The 22,098-nt window shown below is 47.4% G+C and overlaps 1 protein-coding gene across 1 annotated transcript in view; it reads left to right on the top strand.

Moving 5' to 3' along the window:
- Positions 1–18,733, top strand: part of Cacna1f (calcium voltage-gated channel subunit alpha1 F) — a 29,473-nt gene extending 10,740 nt beyond the window's left edge. The window contains 34 exon segments of the mRNA XM_051142286.1: positions 36–156; positions 292–373; positions 1,465–1,510; positions 2,267–2,318; positions 3,018–3,171; positions 3,332–3,461; positions 4,126–4,185; positions 4,332–4,438; positions 4,526–4,613; positions 4,948–5,055; positions 5,155–5,207; positions 6,540–6,686; positions 8,262–8,463; positions 8,557–8,715; positions 9,859–9,969; positions 10,216–10,299; positions 10,994–11,014; positions 11,209–11,337; positions 11,630–11,695; positions 11,956–12,047; positions 12,845–13,004; positions 13,235–13,362; positions 13,614–13,710; positions 13,899–14,001; positions 14,434–14,535; positions 14,632–14,666; positions 14,668–14,763; positions 14,970–15,104; positions 15,367–15,536; positions 16,288–16,395; positions 16,503–16,630; positions 16,724–16,836; positions 18,047–18,244; positions 18,503–18,733. Of these exon segments, the coding sequence (XP_050998243.1) occupies positions 36–156; positions 292–373; positions 1,465–1,510; positions 2,267–2,318; positions 3,018–3,171; positions 3,332–3,461; positions 4,126–4,185; positions 4,332–4,438; positions 4,526–4,613; positions 4,948–5,055; positions 5,155–5,207; positions 6,540–6,686; positions 8,262–8,463; positions 8,557–8,715; positions 9,859–9,969; positions 10,216–10,299; positions 10,994–11,014; positions 11,209–11,337; positions 11,630–11,695; positions 11,956–12,047; positions 12,845–13,004; positions 13,235–13,362; positions 13,614–13,710; positions 13,899–14,001; positions 14,434–14,535; positions 14,632–14,666; positions 14,668–14,763; positions 14,970–15,104; positions 15,367–15,536; positions 16,288–16,395; positions 16,503–16,630; positions 16,724–16,836; positions 18,047–18,244; positions 18,503–18,733 (3,816 nt within the window).
- Positions 18,734–22,098: the final 3,365 nt, after the last annotated feature.

Here is a 22,098-nt window from a genome sequence, read left to right as displayed (position 1 = left end):
CCCCATGAACTTTCTGGTGGCTTCTTACCCCCTAGATCCTGACCGGTGAGGATTGGAACGTGGTCATGTATGATGGTATCATGGCCTACGGTGGCCCCTTCTTCCCAGGGATGCTGGTGTGTGTTTATTTCATCATTCTCTTCATCTGTGGCAACTGTATCCTCAGAGCTTTGGGGGACTGTATAAAGCAGGGTGAGGGTGAGGTTAGATGGGAGGGTGGCAGGGGGTGGGGGTGCTGAGAGGCCCACAGGCAGGCTACTTCCCCATCTTGGCAACCTGAGCTCACTCCAGACATCCTGCTGAACGTGTTTCTCGCCATTGCTGTGGACAATCTAGCCAGTGGGGATGCAGGCACTGCCAAAGACAAGGGCAGGTGAGCTCTGGCTCCATCTCCGTGATGGCTTTTCCCTAAGATCTCTGACTTGGAGCTCACAAACACACATTCCACAGGCTTTTTTTTTGTTTGTTTGTTTGTTTGGTTGGTTTTTTTGTTTTGTGCTAGGGATGCCCAACTCCAGACACAGGCCTCATTAATCTATCCATTCAACACACATTTATTGCATTTGTTGAGTGCACACTCTGTGCTAGGTAGGCCCTACTGCAAATGCTAGAGACACAGCATGGATTGAGGCAGACAGAGTCCTCACTTTGTAGTTGAGGGAAGCAAGCAAATTGCAAGAGCATAGATATATAATTTTAAGAATATGTTGGCAAGCCAGGTGCTCTGGTGCACACCTTTGATTCCAGCTCTCGCAGGCAGCTTTGTACCTCCAAGTTAGAGACCCTCCTGGTCTACATAGTGAGTTCCAGTCAAGCCATGTACTGTCTCCAATGAAAAGATGGTGGTAGTACAAAGTAGTGAGGGAAGAGAAAACAGAACAAAGCAATAGTGAAAATGAAATCAAGCCTGGAGGTCCAAATCTATATTCCCAGCACTTGGAAGACTGAGGCCGGAGGATAACAAGTTCAAGACCAACCCGGGCTCCATATTGAGAACGCACAGGAGTTCAGTACGATTGCTTCTTTGAAGTGGTGGTGGTGTTAACATATCCACAACAAAACACCAGGCTTTGAGACACAGCTTAGAGGAAGAAAATGTATCTGTTTCAAGTTCTGGTTTCCACTCCCAGCACTATGAACAAGCAAACAAAAGCTATCAGGGAGTTAAGAATGCAGGAGAGAGAACAGCAGGAAATGGGATTGGATGTTGGGAGAAATAAAAGGACCAGATTGGGGACATTCTGGGCCAAGATGGGATTTTTTTGTTTCCCTTTTGCTCTTGGTAGAGAGAGGCATGGGAGTATTAGAATTTCGCAGGCTCTTTCTGGGTACTGTAAGCATAGACTCTAGGCACTGAGAAGAGAAACAGGAAGCCCCAAGCAAGGTCTGCCTGACAGCAGTGCCCACCCCAGGCTTATCCATATGTTACTACCTGCAGCAATCACTCCTTATTCTCTTGACCAGAGAGAAGAGCAGTGAAGGAAACCCTCCACAGGAAACCAGAGTGCCGGTGAGTTAGAAGTCGGGGTGTGGTGATGTACACCTTTGACCCCAGCATGTGGGAAGCGGAAGCTGGAGAGTCTCTGCGGGGGGTTCAAATTAGTCTGGTCTGGTGTGTTCCTGGCAACTGGAGCTATAGAGTGACGTCTTATCTTTAAAAGGGGGTAGGGAAGCTGGAGAGATGGCTCAGCAGTTAAGAGTCCTTGCTGCTCTTCTCAAAGACCTAAGTTTGGTTCTCAGACTCATGTCAAGCAGATCACAACAACCTGCTACTCCAAGTCCAGGAGATCCGAGGCCTCTGGCCTTGAAGGTCACTTGCATTCACACACACATACCCATACAGAGATACACATAATTTAAAATAATAAAATGATAATGAAGTCATAAATATATAATAATTAAATAATAAAAAGGCATCATTGGCCAAGTGGTGGTGGTGCACGCCTTTCATCCCAGTATTCAGGAGGCAGAGACAGGTGGATCTCTGTGAGTTCGAGGCCAGCCTGGTCTCCAAAGTGAGTCCAGGACAGCCTAGGCTACACAGAGAAACCCTGTCTCAAAAAAGCAAACAAATAAACAAACAAATCTTAAACAAAATAACTTGTCTATACCTCTCCCTACCACCCATACCTATCAATGTGTGCATGCCTGTAACTTTATCCTCCGTCAGTCCATTTCCACATTGGCCTGTCTCTTCCATGCCTCCTCTGTGTCCATTTCTGGGTGTCTCTCCCCCAGCTGATGAGTCCTGTCTTCTTGTCTCCAGGTACCTGGTGGAGAGAATGAGGAAACAGAGGCTACAAAGAGTGAAGGAGCAGGCAAGTGGGCAGATCAGATGGAAGAGACATAGAGACTTGGAAAGAGAGCCCAGGCAGAGAACTCCTGACCCCTGACAAAAATCCTCTCTGGCCAGCAGACACTTCCAATGTCATCCTGAAGGCAATAGACATAGTGGCTCATGCCTTTAGTATTAACACTTGGGAAAGGTGGCAAATGCAAGGACACCTTGTGCTAAGTAGTGAGTTCCAGGTCAGCCTGGACTATATTACAGACACTAGACACTATCTCAAAAACCAAATAAATAAATAAATGAATATGGACTAGGACTATACCTCAGTGGTGGAATGCTTGCATAGCATGTGCAAGGCTCTATGTACAATCTTAAAGCACTGCAAAAAGAATTAGTCTTAGATGAATGAATGGGCTTGGTGTGTAGCCAGCAACATTTGAGACACCAAGGTTAAGCAAGAGAAATGTGGGCCTTCACAGAGCCTTTGTTATCAAATTGGGTGCACATATAACACCCATCGAGCAAATGCAGCAGGCTCTCGCTCTGTCCCCAGGCACTGGTCTAAGAGCTGGGCATACCACATTCAGCAAAACAGATGGAAGATCCCTTCCCCAAGGAGATGACCTTCGGGGCAGGAAATGAGAGGAATTCATCCTGTGTCAAGCACAGTTCCAGGAGCTTTCCCTTGATTTTTCTCAGCCAATTTTCCTTTTTGCTCTATTCCCAGTACCAGGTATGGAGGAAGAGGAGGAAGAGGAAGAGGAGGAAGAGGAGGAAGGTGGTGCGGGGCATGTGGAACTCTTGCAGGAAGTTGTACCCAAGGAGAAGGTGGTACCCATCCCTGAAGGCAGTGCCTTCTTCTGCCTCAGCCAAACCAACCCGTGAGTGCTAGAAGTGGCAGTAGGACAGGGCAACAGGGGCTGGCCAGGTGGAGAGCCCCAGAACTACCCAGAAGGCCATGGGGGCACAGATGGATCCCTTTGGATCTCCCAGTAAACGCCGGTCATGGTTTCTAATCATTGTCTTTTCTCCACTCCCCAGACTTCGGAAAGCCTGCCACACTCTCATACATCATCATATCTTCACAAGTCTCATCCTGGTGTTCATCATCCTCAGTAGTGTGTCCCTAGCTGCTGAGGACCCCATCCGAGCCCACTCCTTCCGCAACCACGTGAGCCCACGGCTGAGGGCAAGGAGGAACTCACAGGGACATTCTCCTGGGCATAAATCTAGAGAGCGAGAGTAGAGACCAGGAGAAGACTCCTCACTGGGCTGGGAAAGAGGATCTGTAACGGTGTAGGATACAGTGCCATCAGCCATTTCCATACTCGGAGAAGTGTGGGGCAAGGGATCAGGATCAGGATTTGACTGGGGGTGGGGGAGAAATCTGTGCTCAGATTAAACAGGCCAAGGGCATTTCCATAGCTGGGTAGAGACAGAGGAGTCTAAATCTGAGCCCTCATCTTGACTGCCCAACCAAACCTTTTCCCTCCTAACGCTGAGAGGGAAGGAGGGAGAGCAAGCCTTACACTGAGAGGTTCACACACAAGCTTGTGTGGGTACCTGCCTGGATTTCTAGTACCTGGGAGGCTGATACAGGAAGATTACTGCAACTCTGAGGCCATCTTGGGCTGCAGAGTGAGGCTTTGTCTAAGAAAGAAAGAAAGAAAGAAAATAGATAAATAGATAGGTAGGCAGATAGGTAGATAGATAGATAGATAGATAGATAGATAGATAGATAGATAGATGAAAACACACACACACACACACACACACACACACCTACCAATCCTTTTTAGTTATGACAGTGTTCTTCATCTTTCTCACTTTCCCAGATTCTGGGATACTTCGATTATGCCTTCACCTCCATTTTCACTGTGGAGATTCTACTAAAGGTGATTACTAGATCCCCCAACCACACCCTTGGTTTCCCCTAATACACCCTCTGCCCATCCCTACCACATATCTCTGGCCTTTCTCCCTTCCTACCCACCAGCTATCCTCAGGTCTTAGGTCTAATCCAATCTCATCCAATCCCCAGATGACAGTGTTTGGGGCCTTCCTGCACCGAGGCTCTTTCTGCCGTAGCTGGTTCAATCTGTTGGATCTGCTTGTGGTCAGTGTGTCCCTCATCTCCTTCGGCATCCAGTAAGTGACCCCTCCCCCTGCCCTTCCCACTCCTTCCACAACGGGGACCAAGCCCTAATTGGGGCCTGAAAACCTCCCACTCCCCAGCTCCAGTGCCATCTCAGTTGTGAAGATCCTCCGAGTACTCCGAGTCCTGCGGCCTCTCAGAGCCATCAACAGGGCCAAGGGACTCAAGGTAAGCCCGGCACACTCAAACTCACAGGACCCAGGACCCAGGTCAGGATCACTGATCCAACTATTTGCACAAAGACATGACCATTCAGCCTGAACCCAAGGTATAACCATGTATTCCTGACAACTGGCCATATGGTCTGAGCCATGCTCCTCCCATGTGACTATACCAATAGCCACATTGTGCTGATTCACGTCCTTGATACTTGACTACATATCCTTGCCTAGAAAGCACTTATTCCTTCTTGATATCCATGCATGCTAGCCCACAACTCTGCCTTTTGATCCTGTCTTCCCAACCGCACATCTCTGAGTTACAACCACACATGCCCCTGCAGCATGTGGTGCAGTGTGTGTTCGTGGCCATCCGGACCATCGGAAACATCATGATCGTCACCACCCTCCTGCAGTTCATGTTCGCCTGTATTGGAGTTCAGCTCTTCAAGGTGGGGGAGACCCAAAGAGAGGTCTGAGGGTGGTGGTGGTGGTGGTAAAGGTGGTAAAGGGTGAAAGGTGAACCTGTTTGACAGATTTCCTCCCCACAGGGAAAATTCTACAGCTGCACTGATGAGGCCAAACACACCCTGAAAGAATGCAAGTGAGTGTTTCAGACCTTGCCCTCTACGGAATCCAGGCCCCCTCCCAAATCACAGAGAGAAATGCAGCTCTCTCAAAGGTCCCCGACGCTACTTACAGCCTCTTACCAAGAACCATAGACATGTCTGCTTTCCTAAAAGTCCCCAAGACTCTCAAACTTCCTTAAAGGCCCCCAAAATATACCCCAGGACTCCCCTGATAGCTCATAGCTCAGCAAGCCCTCAAAGATCCCCCATAACCTTCCCCCACAATCTTCAGCCTTACCTACATGCCACCCCAGAACCCCTTGCAATTTCCTGCTCAGAAGGCTAGCTTCTACCTAGAGATGTTTGTAGACAGAAGTGGTTTCAAGCAAAAACCACGAAGCCAGGAGTCCCTGAATCAAACCCGACTTCATGAGGCTTGAAGGCCTTTATTCACTTTGCTGAGTCCCCATTAGCTCAAGTGAAAAGTGGGGATAAAAAAATAGTGCCTGGTTCACAGGGCTGTTAAAAGGAAAAGATAGTGCATGGAATATGTATATGCAGTAAAATTAGTCTTGCCTGTTACTGTTGTTGTTTTTGCATTCACATATTTATTCTTATGGGGAGTATGCATGCCACTGCACATGTGGAGTTCAGAGAAGAACTTGGGGGATTTGGTTTTTTTTTTTTTTTCCTTCCACCATGTGTATTCTGAGACCAAGCTCAGATCATCAGGTTAAAAGCAAGGACCTTTATCCACTGAGCCATTTTGCTGGCCCCTGTATGTGTTTTGAGCCTTGGTCTCAATACGTTTCAAGCCAGCCTTGAAACTCTCAAAATAGTCTTAAACTCACAAGTTTTGTCTTCTGTTACCCAAGTTTCTGGGATTATAAGCATGTGTCAGTATGCCTGACTTGATTTGTTTATTTGTGTGTGTGTTTGTTTGTTTGTTTATTTATATTGTGAGACATGGTCTCAGTGTGTAGCGCTGTCTGGTCTGGAAATTACATAGACCAAGCTGGCTTCAAACATGCTAACATCTTCCTAACTCCGCCTCACAAGTAATGAGATGACATATGTGTGCACCTTTATGATTAATGGTCATTTATGGATTTAGTTAATCCTTGTAACAAATGGGAGATGGATCCCGTTAGTACCCTTCTTTTTTAGATAGACAGTGAAAGCAAACGTCGCATAGACAGAGATTGAAGGTTTATACTAACCCAGCCAGGAAATCAAAGGGCAGGATTTGAACCCAAGCTGTCTAGGTACACCACTGTGCCCTGCTACATCCATAATAAAGACCCTAGACCCTTTGCCACAGCTCTCTATTCCTCCTCCCTCGTCTAATCTGTCTACAACATCCACAGGGGCTCCTTCCTCATCTACCCTGATGGAGATGTGTCACGGCCCTTGGTCCGAGAACGGCTCTGGGTCAACAGTGATTTCAACTTTGACAACGTCCTTTCAGCCATGATGGCCCTGTTCACTGTCTCTACCTTTGAAGGCTGGCCTGCGTAAGGGGCAGGGCCTTGGCAGGAGGCAAGGTAGGGGGGGGGGGCGGGAGGATGACAGGAGACAAGGTAGGCAATTCTAGATAATTGTCTGGGATCACCTGGGAATGGATGGGAGTGTATCTTGAGAATTTAATGAAAGTCTTACGACTAGATATGGTTTTCTTTCTTTCCTTTTTCCTCTTTCAATGCTTGAGAATTGAACCCAGGTTTTTGTTTTTGTTTTTGTTTTTGGTTTTTTTTTTTTTTTTTTGGTTTTTTTTTTTTTGTTCTTTGTTTTTTGTTTTTTAAGTTTTTCGAGACAGGGTTTCTCTGTGTAGTTTTGGCTGTCCTGGACTCACTTTGTAGACCAGGCTGGCCTCGAACTCACAGCGACCCACCTGCCTCTGCCTCCCGAGTGCTGAGATCAAAGGCGTGCGCCACCACCACCCGGCTGAACCCAGGTTTTGTATATGTTAAGCAAAGTATATACCATTAAGCTACATCCCTACCCCCTATTTTCTTAAGTTAGGGTCTTACCATGTAGCCCACTTTGACCTCAAACTGATGTTCCTCCTCCCTCATCCTTAAGTGCTGAGATTCAGGTTTGGGCCTCCACATCCAGTTGGGTGTAGCTCTCTAGAGACTGGTGAGTGTGTTAGAAAACTGGGTGGAGATTTCCCAGAACCTTGCTGGGGATTTATTGGGACCTGGAGAAAGGTCACTAGAAATTGGGGAAAGGTCTCTAAAGGAATAGGTGACAGTCTAAAAAAAGACTAGGTGACCATTACAAAGGGTTAAGTAGAGTATGGGGGTTCAAAGGGGACCCGTTGAGGAGATAGGATCCAGAAGTTAATAGAGAGCTACAAAAGACTTTGGGTATACTTCCTAGAGATGTCTGAGGGGAACTGAGCAGAGCATTCAAGACCATGGGACAAGGTTCCAAGATCTCTAGGAGTTTCTGGAGGAGTTCGGGAGAATCACATTGGAAGGGGGGGAGTGCTCCAGGAACCTAAATAAGGGGATGAGAGGTCTGCAGAAATGTACGGGATTTTGAAAGGTCACTGAAAGTCTGGCTAGGAATCTTTTGGGGGCTGCATAGGAGTCTCTAAAACTTTGAGGTATCTGGGACAAAAGATTTGCCATCCTGGCCTCCATAGTGGAGTTCCAGGATAGCCAAGACTACACAGTGAGACCCTGTCTCAAACAAAACAAAACAAACCCCAAAGATTTAAGACCCTTTAAAGGCCTTGTGGGGGTTACTTTGTGGATGTATAGAAGTTCCAAGTGATGGGGTTGGAGAGATGGCTCAGCGGTTAAGAGCACTGACTGCTCTTCCAGAGGTCCTGAGTTCAACTCCCAGCAACCACATGGCGGCTCACAACCATCTGTATAATGTGCACAGTATACATAATAAATAAGTCTTTAAAAAAAAAAAGAAGTTCCAAGTGATTAGGTTATAAAGTTAGGGGGTTTTGGTATGTCAGACAGGAGATTTAGGGGGGAGTATGATAAGTAGCCTGAGAGGAAGTTGGAGGGGGCTTGGATCCCCCTCTCTTCCCACACAACTTTATCTCTACCTCCCACTGTCTCCCCCAGGCTGCTCTACAAAGCCATAGATGCGCACGCAGAAGACGAGGGCCCTATCTACAATTACCATGTGGAGATATCAGTATTCTTCATTGTCTACATCATCATCATCGCCTTCTTCATGATGAACATCTTCGTGGGCTTTGTTATCATCACGTTCCGTGCCCAGGGAGAGCAGGAATACCAAAACTGTGAGCTGGACAAGAACCAGGTGACCTCTTATTCCTCACCCACGGCCACCAATCTTGTCTCTCCTTGCCTTGAGAACCTCCCCTGCTCACTCATGCTCTATACCACTGTGCAGCGCCAGTGTGTGGAATATGCCCTCAAAGCCCAGCCACTCCGCCGATACATCCCCAAGAATCCACATCAGTACCGCGTGTGGGCCGCTGTGAACTCTGCTGCCTTTGAGTACCTCATGTTTCTGCTCATCCTGCTCAACACGGTTGCCCTAGCCATGCAGGTCTGTACCCTCCATCTTGCCCATTGTCAGACATTCGTTCTTTTCACGCAATCCCTTGAGTGGTATTAGGAATGCATGAGGCTGCAAGGAACCATCCTACCCGCCACATCTGCCTAACTGACAGAGCCTTAAATTAGCATGACGTTTGTAACTTTCCTTCAGATCTATAGCCAAAAACTGTGTTCTGCTTTTAAAGATGCTGGGATGTGAAAACAATGGCCCATGACTGTTGCAAGCTGTCCCAAACTACAGAATGCACTCCAGACTCAGATTCTAAGATGAGAAAGGTTGTACACCCTAGAGTCAGTGTAGTCTGCTTATTTACCTCAAATGTTGAGGAACACTGAGGTAGGTTGTCTTCTGATTGTTGCTCAGTCACCCAGGCTCTGTGCATCTTCCTGCTGCACCATTATGTTGTAAGTTGGTTGTTGCTTCCTCGCCACAAAGCGGCTAACTACTCTAGACATTAATACCATGCTCAAGAGGAATAAAAGAAAGAAAGTTACTCAGAAAGCAGAGGCAGGTGGATGATGTAAATTCAAGGTCAGCCTGGTCTACAAAACGAGTCCAGGACATCCAGGGATACACAAAGAAACCCTTTCTCGAAAGAAAAAAAGAAAGAAAGAAAGAAAGAAAGAAAGAAAGAAAGAAAGAAAGTTAGTTGCCGGGCATGGTGGTGCACACCTGTAATCCCAGCACTCAGGAGGTAGAGGCAGATGGATCTCTGTGAGTTTGAGGCCAGACTGGTCTACAAAGTGAGTCCAGGACAGTCAGGGCTACATAGAGAAACCCTGTCTCGAAAAACAAAAGAGAAAAAGAAAAAAGAAAAAGAAAGAAAGAACGTTGCACCAAGCACCATTTCTTGCATATTTTAATGAAATAAAACATAATTTTCACAGATGCTGTCAACCAGCAGGAGATGTATGTTGGTTGATGCTCCATTCCCAGAGTGATCCTTGCCTTAATGCAAGACACTTTGAGAATCCAGAACCTGGCTTTGTAGTGTCCATAACAAGAGACAAACAATGCAAACGGTTTTGTCAGACATAGTGTTTCCATGTCCCCAGGCTCAGTCCAAGGACTATGTGTTTGTGTGTAGGGTGTCTCTGTCTTAGGCTGTGTCCCAATCTGATTTTCCCATAGCACTATGAGCAGACTGCTCCCTTTAACTATGCCATGGACATCCTCAACATGGTCTTTACTGGCCTCTTCACCATTGAGATGGTGCTCAAAATCATCGCCTTCAAACCCAAGGTATGCCCTAGACCCATGCCCTATCAATAAACTCCTTGGGGAGGAAGCATATTCCATAGCTCAGTATGGGAGTGAGGGTAGCAACCAAGTAGTCATAAGACTAAGGAGTGAGAGGGACCCAGATACAGGCCATCTGTGGTCCAAGCCAGGGCCTGCCTCCTCAACACCACTTAACCACTACTGGTCCCCTACCCTGGTCTGATGGCTAAGAGAACACAGCACACTGCTTTCCTCCCATGTCTACAGCATTACTTTGCCGATGCCTGGAATACGTTCGATGCCCTTATTGTAGTGGGGAGTGTGGTGGACATTGCCGTCACAGAAGTCAATGTGAGAACTGGAGTTTGTGCTAATCCTTCTACCCTCTCCCCAGAGCCTTCTTTCACTCACATCCTCCCCAGTCCAGCAGATTGAGCACTCCTCGTTCTAGATCTAAAGTGCTCCTCCCTCTAGCCAGCTCCCTTATTTCATTTTGTAGCCTACCCTCGTGGGCTCTGCTCCCTCTTAAAATACCTCCCTTATTATTTCTGTTATCTCTTTCATTGTCTCTACCCCCACTCCAATGGCTCCGTCATCTCCATCGACTCCTGCTCTGGCTCCATCATCTCTCTGATTGCTTCACTGGCTCCATTTTCTCCACCAACTCCATCATCTCCTATACTGGCTCTGTTACCACACCTGATTGTATCATTGGCTCCATCATGTCATCCAATGGGTACTAAATGGTAATAACCCTGACTGGCAATGCTGTCCATTGCATTTCTGCGTCACTGATGTCTCCAATGATGATCCATTGTTTCTCGTTTCCATGACACTTGGGCTCCATTGTTTCCTTCAATGTCTTTGCTCCCCAATCTCCTTTACCTGCGCCTCATTTAAACTTTGTCCACAACCATCTTGATCTACTACCGTATAACCCTCCCCACTGTTCCCTGGGTATGCACCATCATTTTCTCTTACCCATTTGGGTATACGATTACATCACCCCCTTTATCACCTCTGTTTTGACCCTATGCCCCACCAGAATGGAGGCCATCTTGGCGAGGTAGCGTCTCACTCCTAACAGGGATATTTTTTTTCAACCATCCCTCCCAGCCCAAGAGTCCTTAGAAATGCTCCCTGGCCAACTCTTGGGCCTGAGTTCTGAGAGATTTGGGAATTGGGAGGGCCAAGGAATGAGGAAAATAAGTTGCTAGAGCTGATGCAAATTAAGCACCTCCACTGCATCCCTAACTCCAGAGTTCAGAGGACAGCTCCCGCATATCTATCACATTCTTTCGCCTCTTCCGAGTCATGAGGCTGGTCAAGCTTCTCAGTAAGGGTGAGGGGATCCGCACACTGCTCTGGACATTCATCAAGTCTTTCCAGGTAATTCCCCAACTGAGAACTACAGTTCCCAGTCTGCCATACCATGTCCATCCTACCTTTTCCCACTTTCTCTCTTTCTCTGGGCTCTTAATTCCTGACATGCCTCTTGCTTCACCGACTTTACTCTATTCTATTTAATATTGTGTTCACATTGGGAGACACATGTAATCCAGATAACTTTGAGGATAAACTACATCTCCCAGCAGCCCAATGCTGTGAGAGAGGAGTGCATTCTGGGATTTATAGTTCTCTGACTGCTCCTGAAATATGTGTCCCTTTCCTATTCTCCCAGGCCTTGCCCTATGTGGCCCTTCTCATAGCAATGATATTCTTCATCTATGCAGTCATTGGCATGCAGGTGAGTGGAGACCCTAAAGAATACTCCTCTGGAACCCTTCTGTCTGAGAGACTTGGTAGGAACAGCCCTCTCATGGGGATTGAGGGGCATAAAGACAGACAAGCTAGATGACCCTGGGTAAGTCCGCATGTGTGAAATGGACTCATTAGTAACTTCTTTCACGATTATGAGGATCCCCTAGGCATTAGAAAGTGTGAAGTGGGTGTGAACTCATAGGAGCACAGGTTCACTCCACACCCACAGCCTCTGTATGTCTATAGATGTTTGGCAAGGTGGCTCTTCAGGACGGCACACAGATAAATCGAAACAACAATTTCCAGACCTTTCCGCAGGCTGTGCTGCTTCTGTTCAGGTGATAAATTCCCACTTCCTTGCTACATTGCTCCCCAGAATACCTAAGGTATCTACCCACCCTCTCTGGGCCCCAAGATACCTAAGCTATGTAAATAGCAGGGCAGCCTGAGTTCCATTTAGCAGAGACCTTTTCTGGCTGTGATCTGAGGGAGTCTTTCAATATATTCCAGCCTAAGTCATTCTTTTTCTGGCTATAATATGCACCCCCTTTTTAGTCCACAGTGCCTTTGTTTGTAAGAAACATTCTAGAACTGATCGTACTAGTTGTTGAAGTGTTGAAATGGAAGCTGGTGAGATGGTTCAGAAAGGAAAGGCATTTGCTGCCAAGCCTGGCAACCTGAGTTCAATTCCCAGAATCCACATGATAAAACAAGACTCCCACAGGTTGTTCTCTCTCTCTCTCTCTCTCTCTCTCTCTCTCTCTCTCTCTCTCTCTCTCTCTCTCTCTCTCTCTCCCCTCTCTCTGCCTCTCTCTCCTCTCTCTCTCTCTCTCCCTCCCTTTCTCCCTCTGTCTGTGTCTCTGTCTCTCTCTTTCTCTCTCTCTCTCTCTCTCTCTCTCTCTCTCTCTCTCTCTCTCACACTCACACACACACACACACAGAGAAAGAGAGAGAGAGAGACTGACAGAGAGACAGACAGACAGACAGAGGCAGAGAGAGAGACTAAATGTAAGGTAAAGTGTAGCTGCTGGTGAGAAGCAGGTCATCCCCTTATTCCCCTTGACCCTTCCCACCTATACTTGAAATGACTTTATAACCTCTCCTCCAGAATCCCACCCTGTGTGCCCTTCCCCAGGTGTGCTACTGGTGAAGCTTGGCAAGAGATAATGCTTGCCAGCCTTCCTGGAAATCGGTGTGACCCTGAGTCTGACTTTGGCCCAGGCGAGGAATTTACCTGTGGCAGCAGTTTTGCCATTGCCTATTTTATCAGCTTCTTCATGCTCTGTGCCTTTCTGGTAAGAACCATTTCCCCCACAGTCACTACCATTGCTATAGGGGCTGGCCATGGGTGGTTCAGAGATGTCCAAATGAACTGGGCAGCCCAGATCTTGAGAGAGCTGCCCCAACAATAAGATCAACAAAGAAGCTTGTGACCCAGTGGCCATATAAGATCACCCCAGGTCCTATCCAGCCCCCAACCCAGCTCGGTTCCTTTTCTTAACTCTGCTTGCTCATTGACCCACAGATCATAAATCTCTTTGTGGCTGTGATCATGGATAACTTTGATTATCTAACCAGAGATTGGTCTATCCTGGGCCCCCACCACCTTGATGAATTCAAGAGGATCTGGTCTGAATATGACCCTGGAGCCAAGTATACTCTCTAACTTCTTACGTAGAATCCCAGGGATAATCCCACTGCCCTCCGTGGTCCCCTAGTCCCAGAACTTCAGATCTGCTCCCTCCATCACCCATCAGTAGAGGTTTCTATTGCCCCATCCTCTGGCCTCTCCATCTGTGCTCTTCCCTGAAAAGCTTTGAAGGCTTGGTAAGGGAGGTAATGATTTGCTAGGGGTGGGGCTTAAGAAAGACCTAAAGGAGCATTGTTGATTCTAACTGCCTCAGGGGCCGCATCAAGCACCTGGATGTGGTTGCCCTGCTCAGACGCATCCAGCCCCCACTGGGATTCGGAAAGCTGTGCCCACACCGAGTGGCCTGCAAGGTCTGTGCGTCTGCCCACCCACTCACCTCTTGACTCTCCAAGAAGGCTCTATACTTTATGGGAAGGGAAAGGGACTTGTCTTTGGTAGGGATGGGTAAAGGACTACATCCACAAAGTTTTCTGCCCTGGGCATTCAGAGCATACCTAACATTTTCCAAGAGTGGATTCCATGTATCTGGTGTTTATAGAGACTTGTGGCAATGAATGTGCCCCTCAACTCAGATGGAACAGTGACATTCAACGCTACACTCTTTGCCCTGGTGCGGACATCCCTGAAGATCAAGACAGAAGGTGTGGGGGAAGGGAGGAACCGGAGTGAAAGGGTCCCTAGGGAGGGTTCAAGGAGCAAATGCAAAGACTGACAAGACATAGGCCAGGCATGGTGGCACACACCTTTAACCCCAGCACTCCAGAGGCAAAGACAGGTGGATCTCTGAGTTTGAGGCCAGCCTGGTCTACAGAGTGTGTTCCAAGACAGCCAAGACTACACAAAGGAAACCCTGTCTCAAACTCCTCCCCCCAAAATATGGCAGACATGCATCTCCTAACTCTGAACCTCATGGCTTCTCCAGGCCTGTATCCACACCTTTTCTGATAGGCATGGTGGAAAGCTTTCATTGAAGCATCACAGCAAAGTTCCCCCTGCTCCCCCCCCCACCAGCAGCAATGAGGAGCAACTTCCACACTTCTATTTCCCCTGCCCCATGATCTCCTGCATTGCAGGCAACCTGGATCAAGCCAACCAGGAGCTTCGGATGGTCATCAAAAAGATCTGGAAGCGGATAAAACAGAAATTGTTGGATGAGGTCATCCCCCCTCCAGATGGTGAGCTGCCCACCCGCAGCCCCGTAACTGTCTACCCAGAGGCAGTAGCAGCGTAGAGGACCCTTGTGTAACTTTGCCCCTCTTTTCTTGTCCCAGAGGAGGAGGTCACTGTGGGCAAATTCTATGCTACATTTTCTGATCCAAGATTATTTCCGAAAATTCCGGAGAAGGAAAGAAAAAGGGCTACTAGGAACAGAGGCCCCAACGAACACATCCTCTGCCCTTCAGGTCTGGGTGTGGTCATATGTGTAGAGGCAGACTTCCCTGTTGATCTCAGGTTTCAGAGGAAGAAACAGAGACCGAGACCTCACAGAGGGTCAAGGGCATTTCCAAGCTCTGGCACACACACTTTTGCATGAGTGTGCCAGCTCACAGAGGGGCACTCTAGACCACAAGCTACCAATTTTCCTATTTTTTTCCATCCATCCCCACAGGTGGGTCTAAGGAGCCTACAGGACCTGGGTCCTGAGATCCGGCAGGCCCTCACCTATGATACTGAGGAAGAAGAAGAAGCAGTGGGACGGGAGGAGGAAGACGAGGAACCTGAGAACAATCCAGAAACACACAAAGTAGGGACAAGTTTCTACTCCCCTCAAAACTCCTGACTGTAAAATGCTCCCTCAGACCTCTAAATGAATTCCATACTGTCTCTGGGGAAAAGAAACGTCCTCTACAATGGAAAACTATTCAATACCTGTCACTGGCTGTTGGAAAACAAGACCAGATTCTGCCCTTAGGGAGTGTTGGTCCCTGTGGACCAGTGAGGGAAACACTGATCAAATAACTTAGCTGTTACATTGATGATACACTAAGCCAAGTGACTCTCCTCAGGACTCCATAGACTCCCAGCCCCAGTCTCGATGGAGCTCCAGGATTTCAGTGTCTCTACCTGTCAGGGAGAAACACCAAGATTCTCTCTCAACTGGGCCTAGCGATGATGATGGAGTGACTTCTGACTCCAGGCAGCCCAGTGTGCGCCAGGCTGGATCCCAAGCCCACAGGTATGGTCAAGCATCTGGGAGAGGTTGTGAGAATGGAGAAAGACTAGACACTGTATTGCATGACATGGGAGAAGGGCCAGCAGCCTTCAAGAAGAAATTTGGAAGGGAAAGATGTGTTTCAAGGCCTCAAGTGAGAGTCATATATGGTGGACTTGAGAGGTGTGAGGGGAAGATCCAAAGTTCAAGGCTGTCCTTGGATATTAGAGAATTTGAGACCCTGTTTGTTTGTTTTAAAAAAAAAAGTGGCCAGGCGACTGTGACACAGGCCTTTAATCGCAGCACTCAGGAGGCAGAGGCAGGTCAATCTCTGAGTTGTAGGCCAACCCGTTCTACAGAAAAAGTTCTAGGACACAGAGAAACCCTGTCTCAAAGAAAAAAGGCAAAGACAAATCAAGGACTCAAATAGAGTGTGTCGAGAGAGCTATGAAAAAAGAGAATAACAAGAAAATATGAAAAACGCAGTGCAAAAGATTAATGCAAATCAAGTATGGGTGGCGCAGGCCTTTAATCTCAGCACTCAGGAGGCAGAGGCTGGTGGATCTCTGTGCCGTCAAAGCCAGCCTGGTCTACAGAGTGAGTCCAGTACAGCCAGGACTACATAGTAAGACCCTGTCTAAAAATAATTGTAAATCCTAGTGTTTGTCTAGGGTATGGGGCATGCATGGGGTGAGAGGAACAAGAAGCCTGGGGTCATATATTGGGGGGGGGGCGCATTAGGACCTAGTCTAACTAATAAACATCTCTTCCCCAGGAGAAGCTCTGGGGTTCCCATGGTCACGATCCTAGAAGAAGGAACTACTCAGCTCAAGGGAATTCAAGGGCAGGACAATCAGAATGAGGAACAGGAAGTCCCTGACTGGTACCGTGGCTACACCACATGGGCCATGCAAGGGAGGGCAGGAGTGTTGGTACCCCAGCTCTGAATCCCAGACTTGAGGTCACTGCCAGCTCTGCCTTCTCCTGCAGGACCCCCTATTTGGATGAGCAGGCAGGGACTCCCTCAAACCCAGTCCTTTTGCCACCTCACTGGTCCCAGAGACATGTAAATGGGCACCATGCACCACGGCGACGTTTGCTGCCCCCCACCCCCGCAGGTAAGGGGGTCCAGAACAAAATGGAGCCTCCGGAAATCTAAGGGCTAATAGAACAGAACAGGGGAGGAATTGCCACTGTTCTCTGCCCAGCAGGTCGGAAGCCCTCCTTCACCATCCAGTGTCTGCAACGCCAGGGCAGTTGTGAAGATTTACCCATCCCAGGCACCTACCATCGTGGACGGACCTCAGGACCAGGCAGGGCTCAGGTGAGGAAAAGGGATGCTGTGGCCTTCAGGGATACGCATCTTAGGCTGAAATGTACTACATTTCAGGGCCTTCTAAAGAACAGGACAGTTGAAGAAATACACACAATCCCCGCTGTACTTATGAACTGGCCTCACTCTCCTCCCAGGAGGAGACTGAGGCTCAGAGTTTACCTACCAGTGATCACATAGCTAGCAAGCAGCACAACCAACATTTTCAAAAGATTTACTATTTATTTAATTAATTGTGTGTGTGTGTGTGTGTGTGTGTGTGTGTGTGTGTGTGTGTGTGTGTGTACACTTACCCATGTGGGTGTGTTGAGTCCAGAAGAGGGTGTCAGTGCCTTCCTCCATCACTTGCCACCTATTACTTTGAAGTCGGGTCTTTCCCTGAACCTATGGCTCCCATTTTCTTGGCTAGGCAGGAAGCCAGCAATGCTCGGCAACCTCCTGCCTCTGCTTCCCTTGGGCCAAGTCAGGGTTACAGGCATGCATGGGAAGCCTGGATTGTTCCATGGGTGCTTGGATCTGAACTCTAGTCCCCAGGATTGTGCAGAAAGTGCTTTGAGCTGCTCCTTCACCTCTCCAGTCCCCCACAATTGACATTTAAAGCCAGGCTTTTCAGTCAGCTGTGATGGCATGTACCTGTAATCCTGTCACTTGGGAGGGAAGCAGAGGAAGATCAGGAGTTTCACAGCTATTCTCCACTACATATGGAGTTGAAGCTAGCCTGGGCCACATGAGCCTCTGTTTCAAAAGAACCAAAACATCTAAATGGGATGGTTCATGCCTATAATCCCAGTCTTTTGGGGGCTGTCATAGGAGGATTGCTGAAAATTGGAGGCCAACATAGTCTAGTAAATTACAGGCCTTGATAATAGACTAAGGCCCTGTCTCAGATAGATAGATAGATAGATAGATAGATAGATAGATAGATAGATGGATGGCACATAATCTATGCAAACAGAGACTTTCTGTACTCCGACATAAACTCAAGTCTGGAGCTGGGGATGGAGCTTATTAGTGGATCATTAGCCAAGCATGTTTATAACCCCAGGTTTGAGCTCCACAAATAAAGAAGCCATCCAATTCGCCTTCAATTTCCACCCATTCAATGTGACTCCAGTTGTGTATATCAGAGAAAGAACACACAAGAGCGAATCGTAGACCTCGCCAATCCTTGCCCCTCTGATGTTTGTTTATTCTGACTCAGGGCTCCTGGGCAACTCCTCCTCAGAAGGGTCGACTGCTATATGCCCCCCTGTTGTTGGTGGAGGAAGGCACAATGGGTGGAGGATACCTTGGCAAACTTGGTGGGCCACTGCATACCTTCACCTGCTTGCAAGTGCCTGGAGCTCCATCAGATCCCAGCCACCGCAAGAGAGGAAGTGCTGACAGTTTGGTGGAGGCTGTGAGTCCAGATGGGGGTTGGGGAAAAGGGCTGGGGCAGAATGGGGAAGAAGCGGGAGCTGGGAAAGGAGGACAAGGTGTAACCCAACTCTATGTTGAGCATGTAGACATTTCTCTTTTTGGCATACTGTACTTGACCCTGTCCCCCTGCATGCTGCATGCACATCGTTTATTCAGAGTGACCCCTGTGGGCACATTATGCCATTGATCAACACTAATCCCACTTGGAAACACATTCTCCCGCCCCCCCCCCCACCAGGTGCTCATCTCTGAAGGCCTAGGTCTCTTTGCCCAAGACCCACGATTTGTGGCCCTGGCCAAGCAGGAGATTGCAGATGCATGTCACCTGACACTGGATGAGATGGACAGTGCTGCCAATGACCTGCTGGCACAGAGAAGCACCCCCCTCTACAGTGATGAAGACTCCATTCTCTCCCGCTTTGATGAAGAGGACTTGGGAGATGAGATGGCCTGTGTGCATGCTCTCTGAGTTCTTACCCCTCGTCTACTGTTCAATAAACTTCCTGCCCTTCCTTCCCCCCAGAGGGAGGCAAGCATGGACCACACACTGCTGGATTTTAGTGTCTTTGCACTGGCAGTCTGGGGCAGCCTAACAGTTTCTATCCATCCCTTATTGCATCCCTGAACCACTGCCCACACATGAGTATTTCCAGAAACCAGGACAGCTAGGCCTGATTATTCAGTGTCAGGGAAGGAGGGAGGAGGAGGAAAAAGAGACAGAAGCCAAAAAAAGCTGGAGACAGAGTGGAGGTGGGGGAAGGAGGCCATTGGGCAGATAGGAGGAAGGGAAAAGAACAGATCCTGGACGTCTGGATAGTAAGGGAAGGCACAGACGTCACAAGGGGTCAATCAGGTCAGTCGAAAGAAGGGCAAGCTGTAGAAGAGTCTTGACAGAGCAAAGGTTTAGAGGTTGGAGTTGACCTGGTGGCGTAAGCAGACGTGTCTCCTCACAGCATCAAGAATTTCAGGGAGCCGGGCGGCGCCATGGCCGATGCCTGTAATTTCAGCATTCATGGAGACAGAGGCAGGCAGATCTCTTGTGAGTTCGAAGCCAACCTTATCTACAGTGTGAGTCCAGGACAGCCAAGGCTACACAGAGAAACCCTGTCTCAAAAACAAAAACAAAAAATCCAAAAACATTTAATAATAAAAAAAAATAAAACAAAGGGGTTCAAATTTAAAAAACAAAAACCAAACAACCAAAAAAAAAAAAAACACAAAGAATTTCAGGGATATAAAAATAGTATTGTAAGTTTCTCCCATTGGTACAAAATGTAGGTGATGATAAACAAAGGAGCTTCTAGCTCCATGGGACCCATTCCAAGCCCCCTGGATCCTCCTGAAACACTTGACAGAGAGTCACTTGATTCCCACACGGGCGGCGCCAGAGCTCCTCTTGCTGCTATTTGCTCTGCCTTTGGGGTGTCATTCATTCAGGGGAAGCTTATCAGGCGTTTCGTGTGGACCAGGTACCTTGCTGGCTTCCCTCGGGGCAAACTAAGGTGGCTGAGACATATGACAAGAGTTGTCGAAAGGGGGACTCAGCTCCACTCCAAAGGAACTAGAGGTAGTATAATGAATGATGCCAAATAGGACCACCACCGAGGAGGGCTGTGAAATGGATCCCTCCTCACTCTTGAATCAGGGGGTTCTTATGTATATCTTTTGGGTCAGCCAGGCCAGGATTGAGGGGAGCTACAGTCAAAGATGGGACTCTTAACTATTCAGTTACACTGGGCCTTGAAACAAAGGCTTGGGGTGGTTGAGCTGATGCGTGATGAAAAAGCAAGTTAGGAGGAAAGCAGAGTAAAGACAGACAACTGGGAACTAAGGTTGGAGGCCAGATAACGCACTCTTGAGTGACCGGCTCTAAATGTCTGGTTTTTATCTCTAAAAGCATGGGGAACAATGGGAAAGGATTGAGTAAGGTAGTGACATAGTTACCTACGCATTTTAAACAGATGCTCTAGTGGTATGCTGAAAACAGACTGGAGGGGAGGAGACTGGAGATGCTAAACTTGGACGAAATGATGGCTACCTAAGCCAGGGAAGCTAATAAGGGAAATGATGAGAACTCAGTCTTCTAAGGTCGTAAAACGAACCATGCCTTGATCCCTGTGCTAAGTGGATTATACTTGGTTATCTTTTCTAATGAGTACACTCAAGTACCTAATATTTTAAAACATTTTACGTGCCCAAGATCAAACATGACTAAATATTAGAAATGAGATTCAAGCAACTGAGAGCTAAAACTCAAACAACTTGGAAGTATCTACTTATATTCTTGTGTTTTAAGAAATAAATTCTGGACCAGGCAAAGATAGCACACGCCTTTAATCCCAGCACTCAGGAGGCAGAGGCAGGCAGATCTCTGTAAATCTGAGGCCAGTATAGTCTACATAGTGAGTTTAAGGACAGCCAGAGTTACACAGAGATGCTGTCTCAAAATTAATTAATTAATTGACTGACTGACTGATTGATTGGTTGATTAAAGGGACTAAGAAGATAGCGCAGAAGGTAAAAGTGATTGCCAAGCCTGGAGATCTGAGTTGGGTCCCCAGGACCTGCATGGTGGAAAAAACTGACTCCCTCAAGCTGTCTTCTGACTTATATTTGTGCACCCACACATACACACAGTAAATAGTTAAATGTAAAAAAGAAAAGAGATTTCAAAGCCAGAGTCAGCAGAGCAGCAGTGGCACACACCTTTAGTCCCAGCACCCGGGAGGCAGAGGCAGGAGGATCTCTATTAGCTTGAGGCCAGCCTGGTCTACAGAGAGAGCTCCATGACAGCCAGAGTTATACAGAGAAACCCTGTCTTGAAAAAACTAGCCAGAGCTAGCATGAGGGTACATGCTTATAATTCCAACATCTGGGAAATAGAGGAAAGAGGATAAGGCCATCCTTGGTTGCACATGGAGGTCAAGGCCAGACTTGGGCTATATGAATTCTTATCTTAAAAATAGATAGGTAGGTAGGTAGATAGATAGATAGATAGATAGATAGATAGATAGATAGATACAGATAGATGAATGATATCCATTCAAATGTTTCCAAATTCAAACAATAGAGGGGTATAAAATGGAGTTCTTTTCCTCTGTGTTATCTTTTATTACCTATGTAAGATGATATACCTGAGTCATAGGTTAGCGCTTACTAGCTCAGTGATTTTTTTGTTTGTTTATTTGTTTATTTGATTATTTGTTTTTTCGAGATGAGGCTTCTCTGTGTAACTGTCCTGGCTGTCCTGGACTCTCTTTGTAGACCAGGCTGGCCTTGAACCCACAGCAATCCTCCTGCCTCTGCCTCCCGAGTCCTGGGATTAAAAGCGTGTGCCACCACCGCCCATCTAGTTTAATGATTTTTATATGTGTTTCGTAGTATGAGCTTGACCATTTTATTAATCTCAACTATATTTTCTCCCTTGGATTTTGTAACATGGAAATCATTACTGACCTTGATGGGCTTCGTTTTCCTATCATGAACTATAAGAGATGGCAGGACTCACACAGCAAGAAGAGAGCATCCACCCTGGCAAGTTGTCCTCTCATCGCCACACCTGTACTGTAGTGTCCCTTCCTCCCCTCCCCCTCCACCTCGCAATACTAAATAAATGTATTTCTAAAAGAAAGAGAGCCAACACACAAAAATACATGTATTTCAAAAAGAGGGGCAAGGAATAAACAGATGGAAGGTACACAGTAGGCAATAACTGACCAAGAAAAGGAGAAATTTTGAGGAGATGGTTAGAGTTTGGGGATGTGCTTAAAATGCAGATTTTTTCCAAAAGGAACCCTCTAGACCTGGAACTGTCCTTAAAACTGTGGAGACATT

This window comes from Acomys russatus, chromosome X (assembly GCF_903995435.1).
Source record: "Acomys russatus chromosome X, mAcoRus1.1, whole genome shotgun sequence".
Classification (NCBI taxonomy): domain Eukaryota; kingdom Metazoa; phylum Chordata; class Mammalia; order Rodentia; family Muridae; genus Acomys; species Acomys russatus.
Note: the sequence above shows the minus strand (reverse complement) of the source record. Positions and strands in the feature narration are given on the sequence as shown.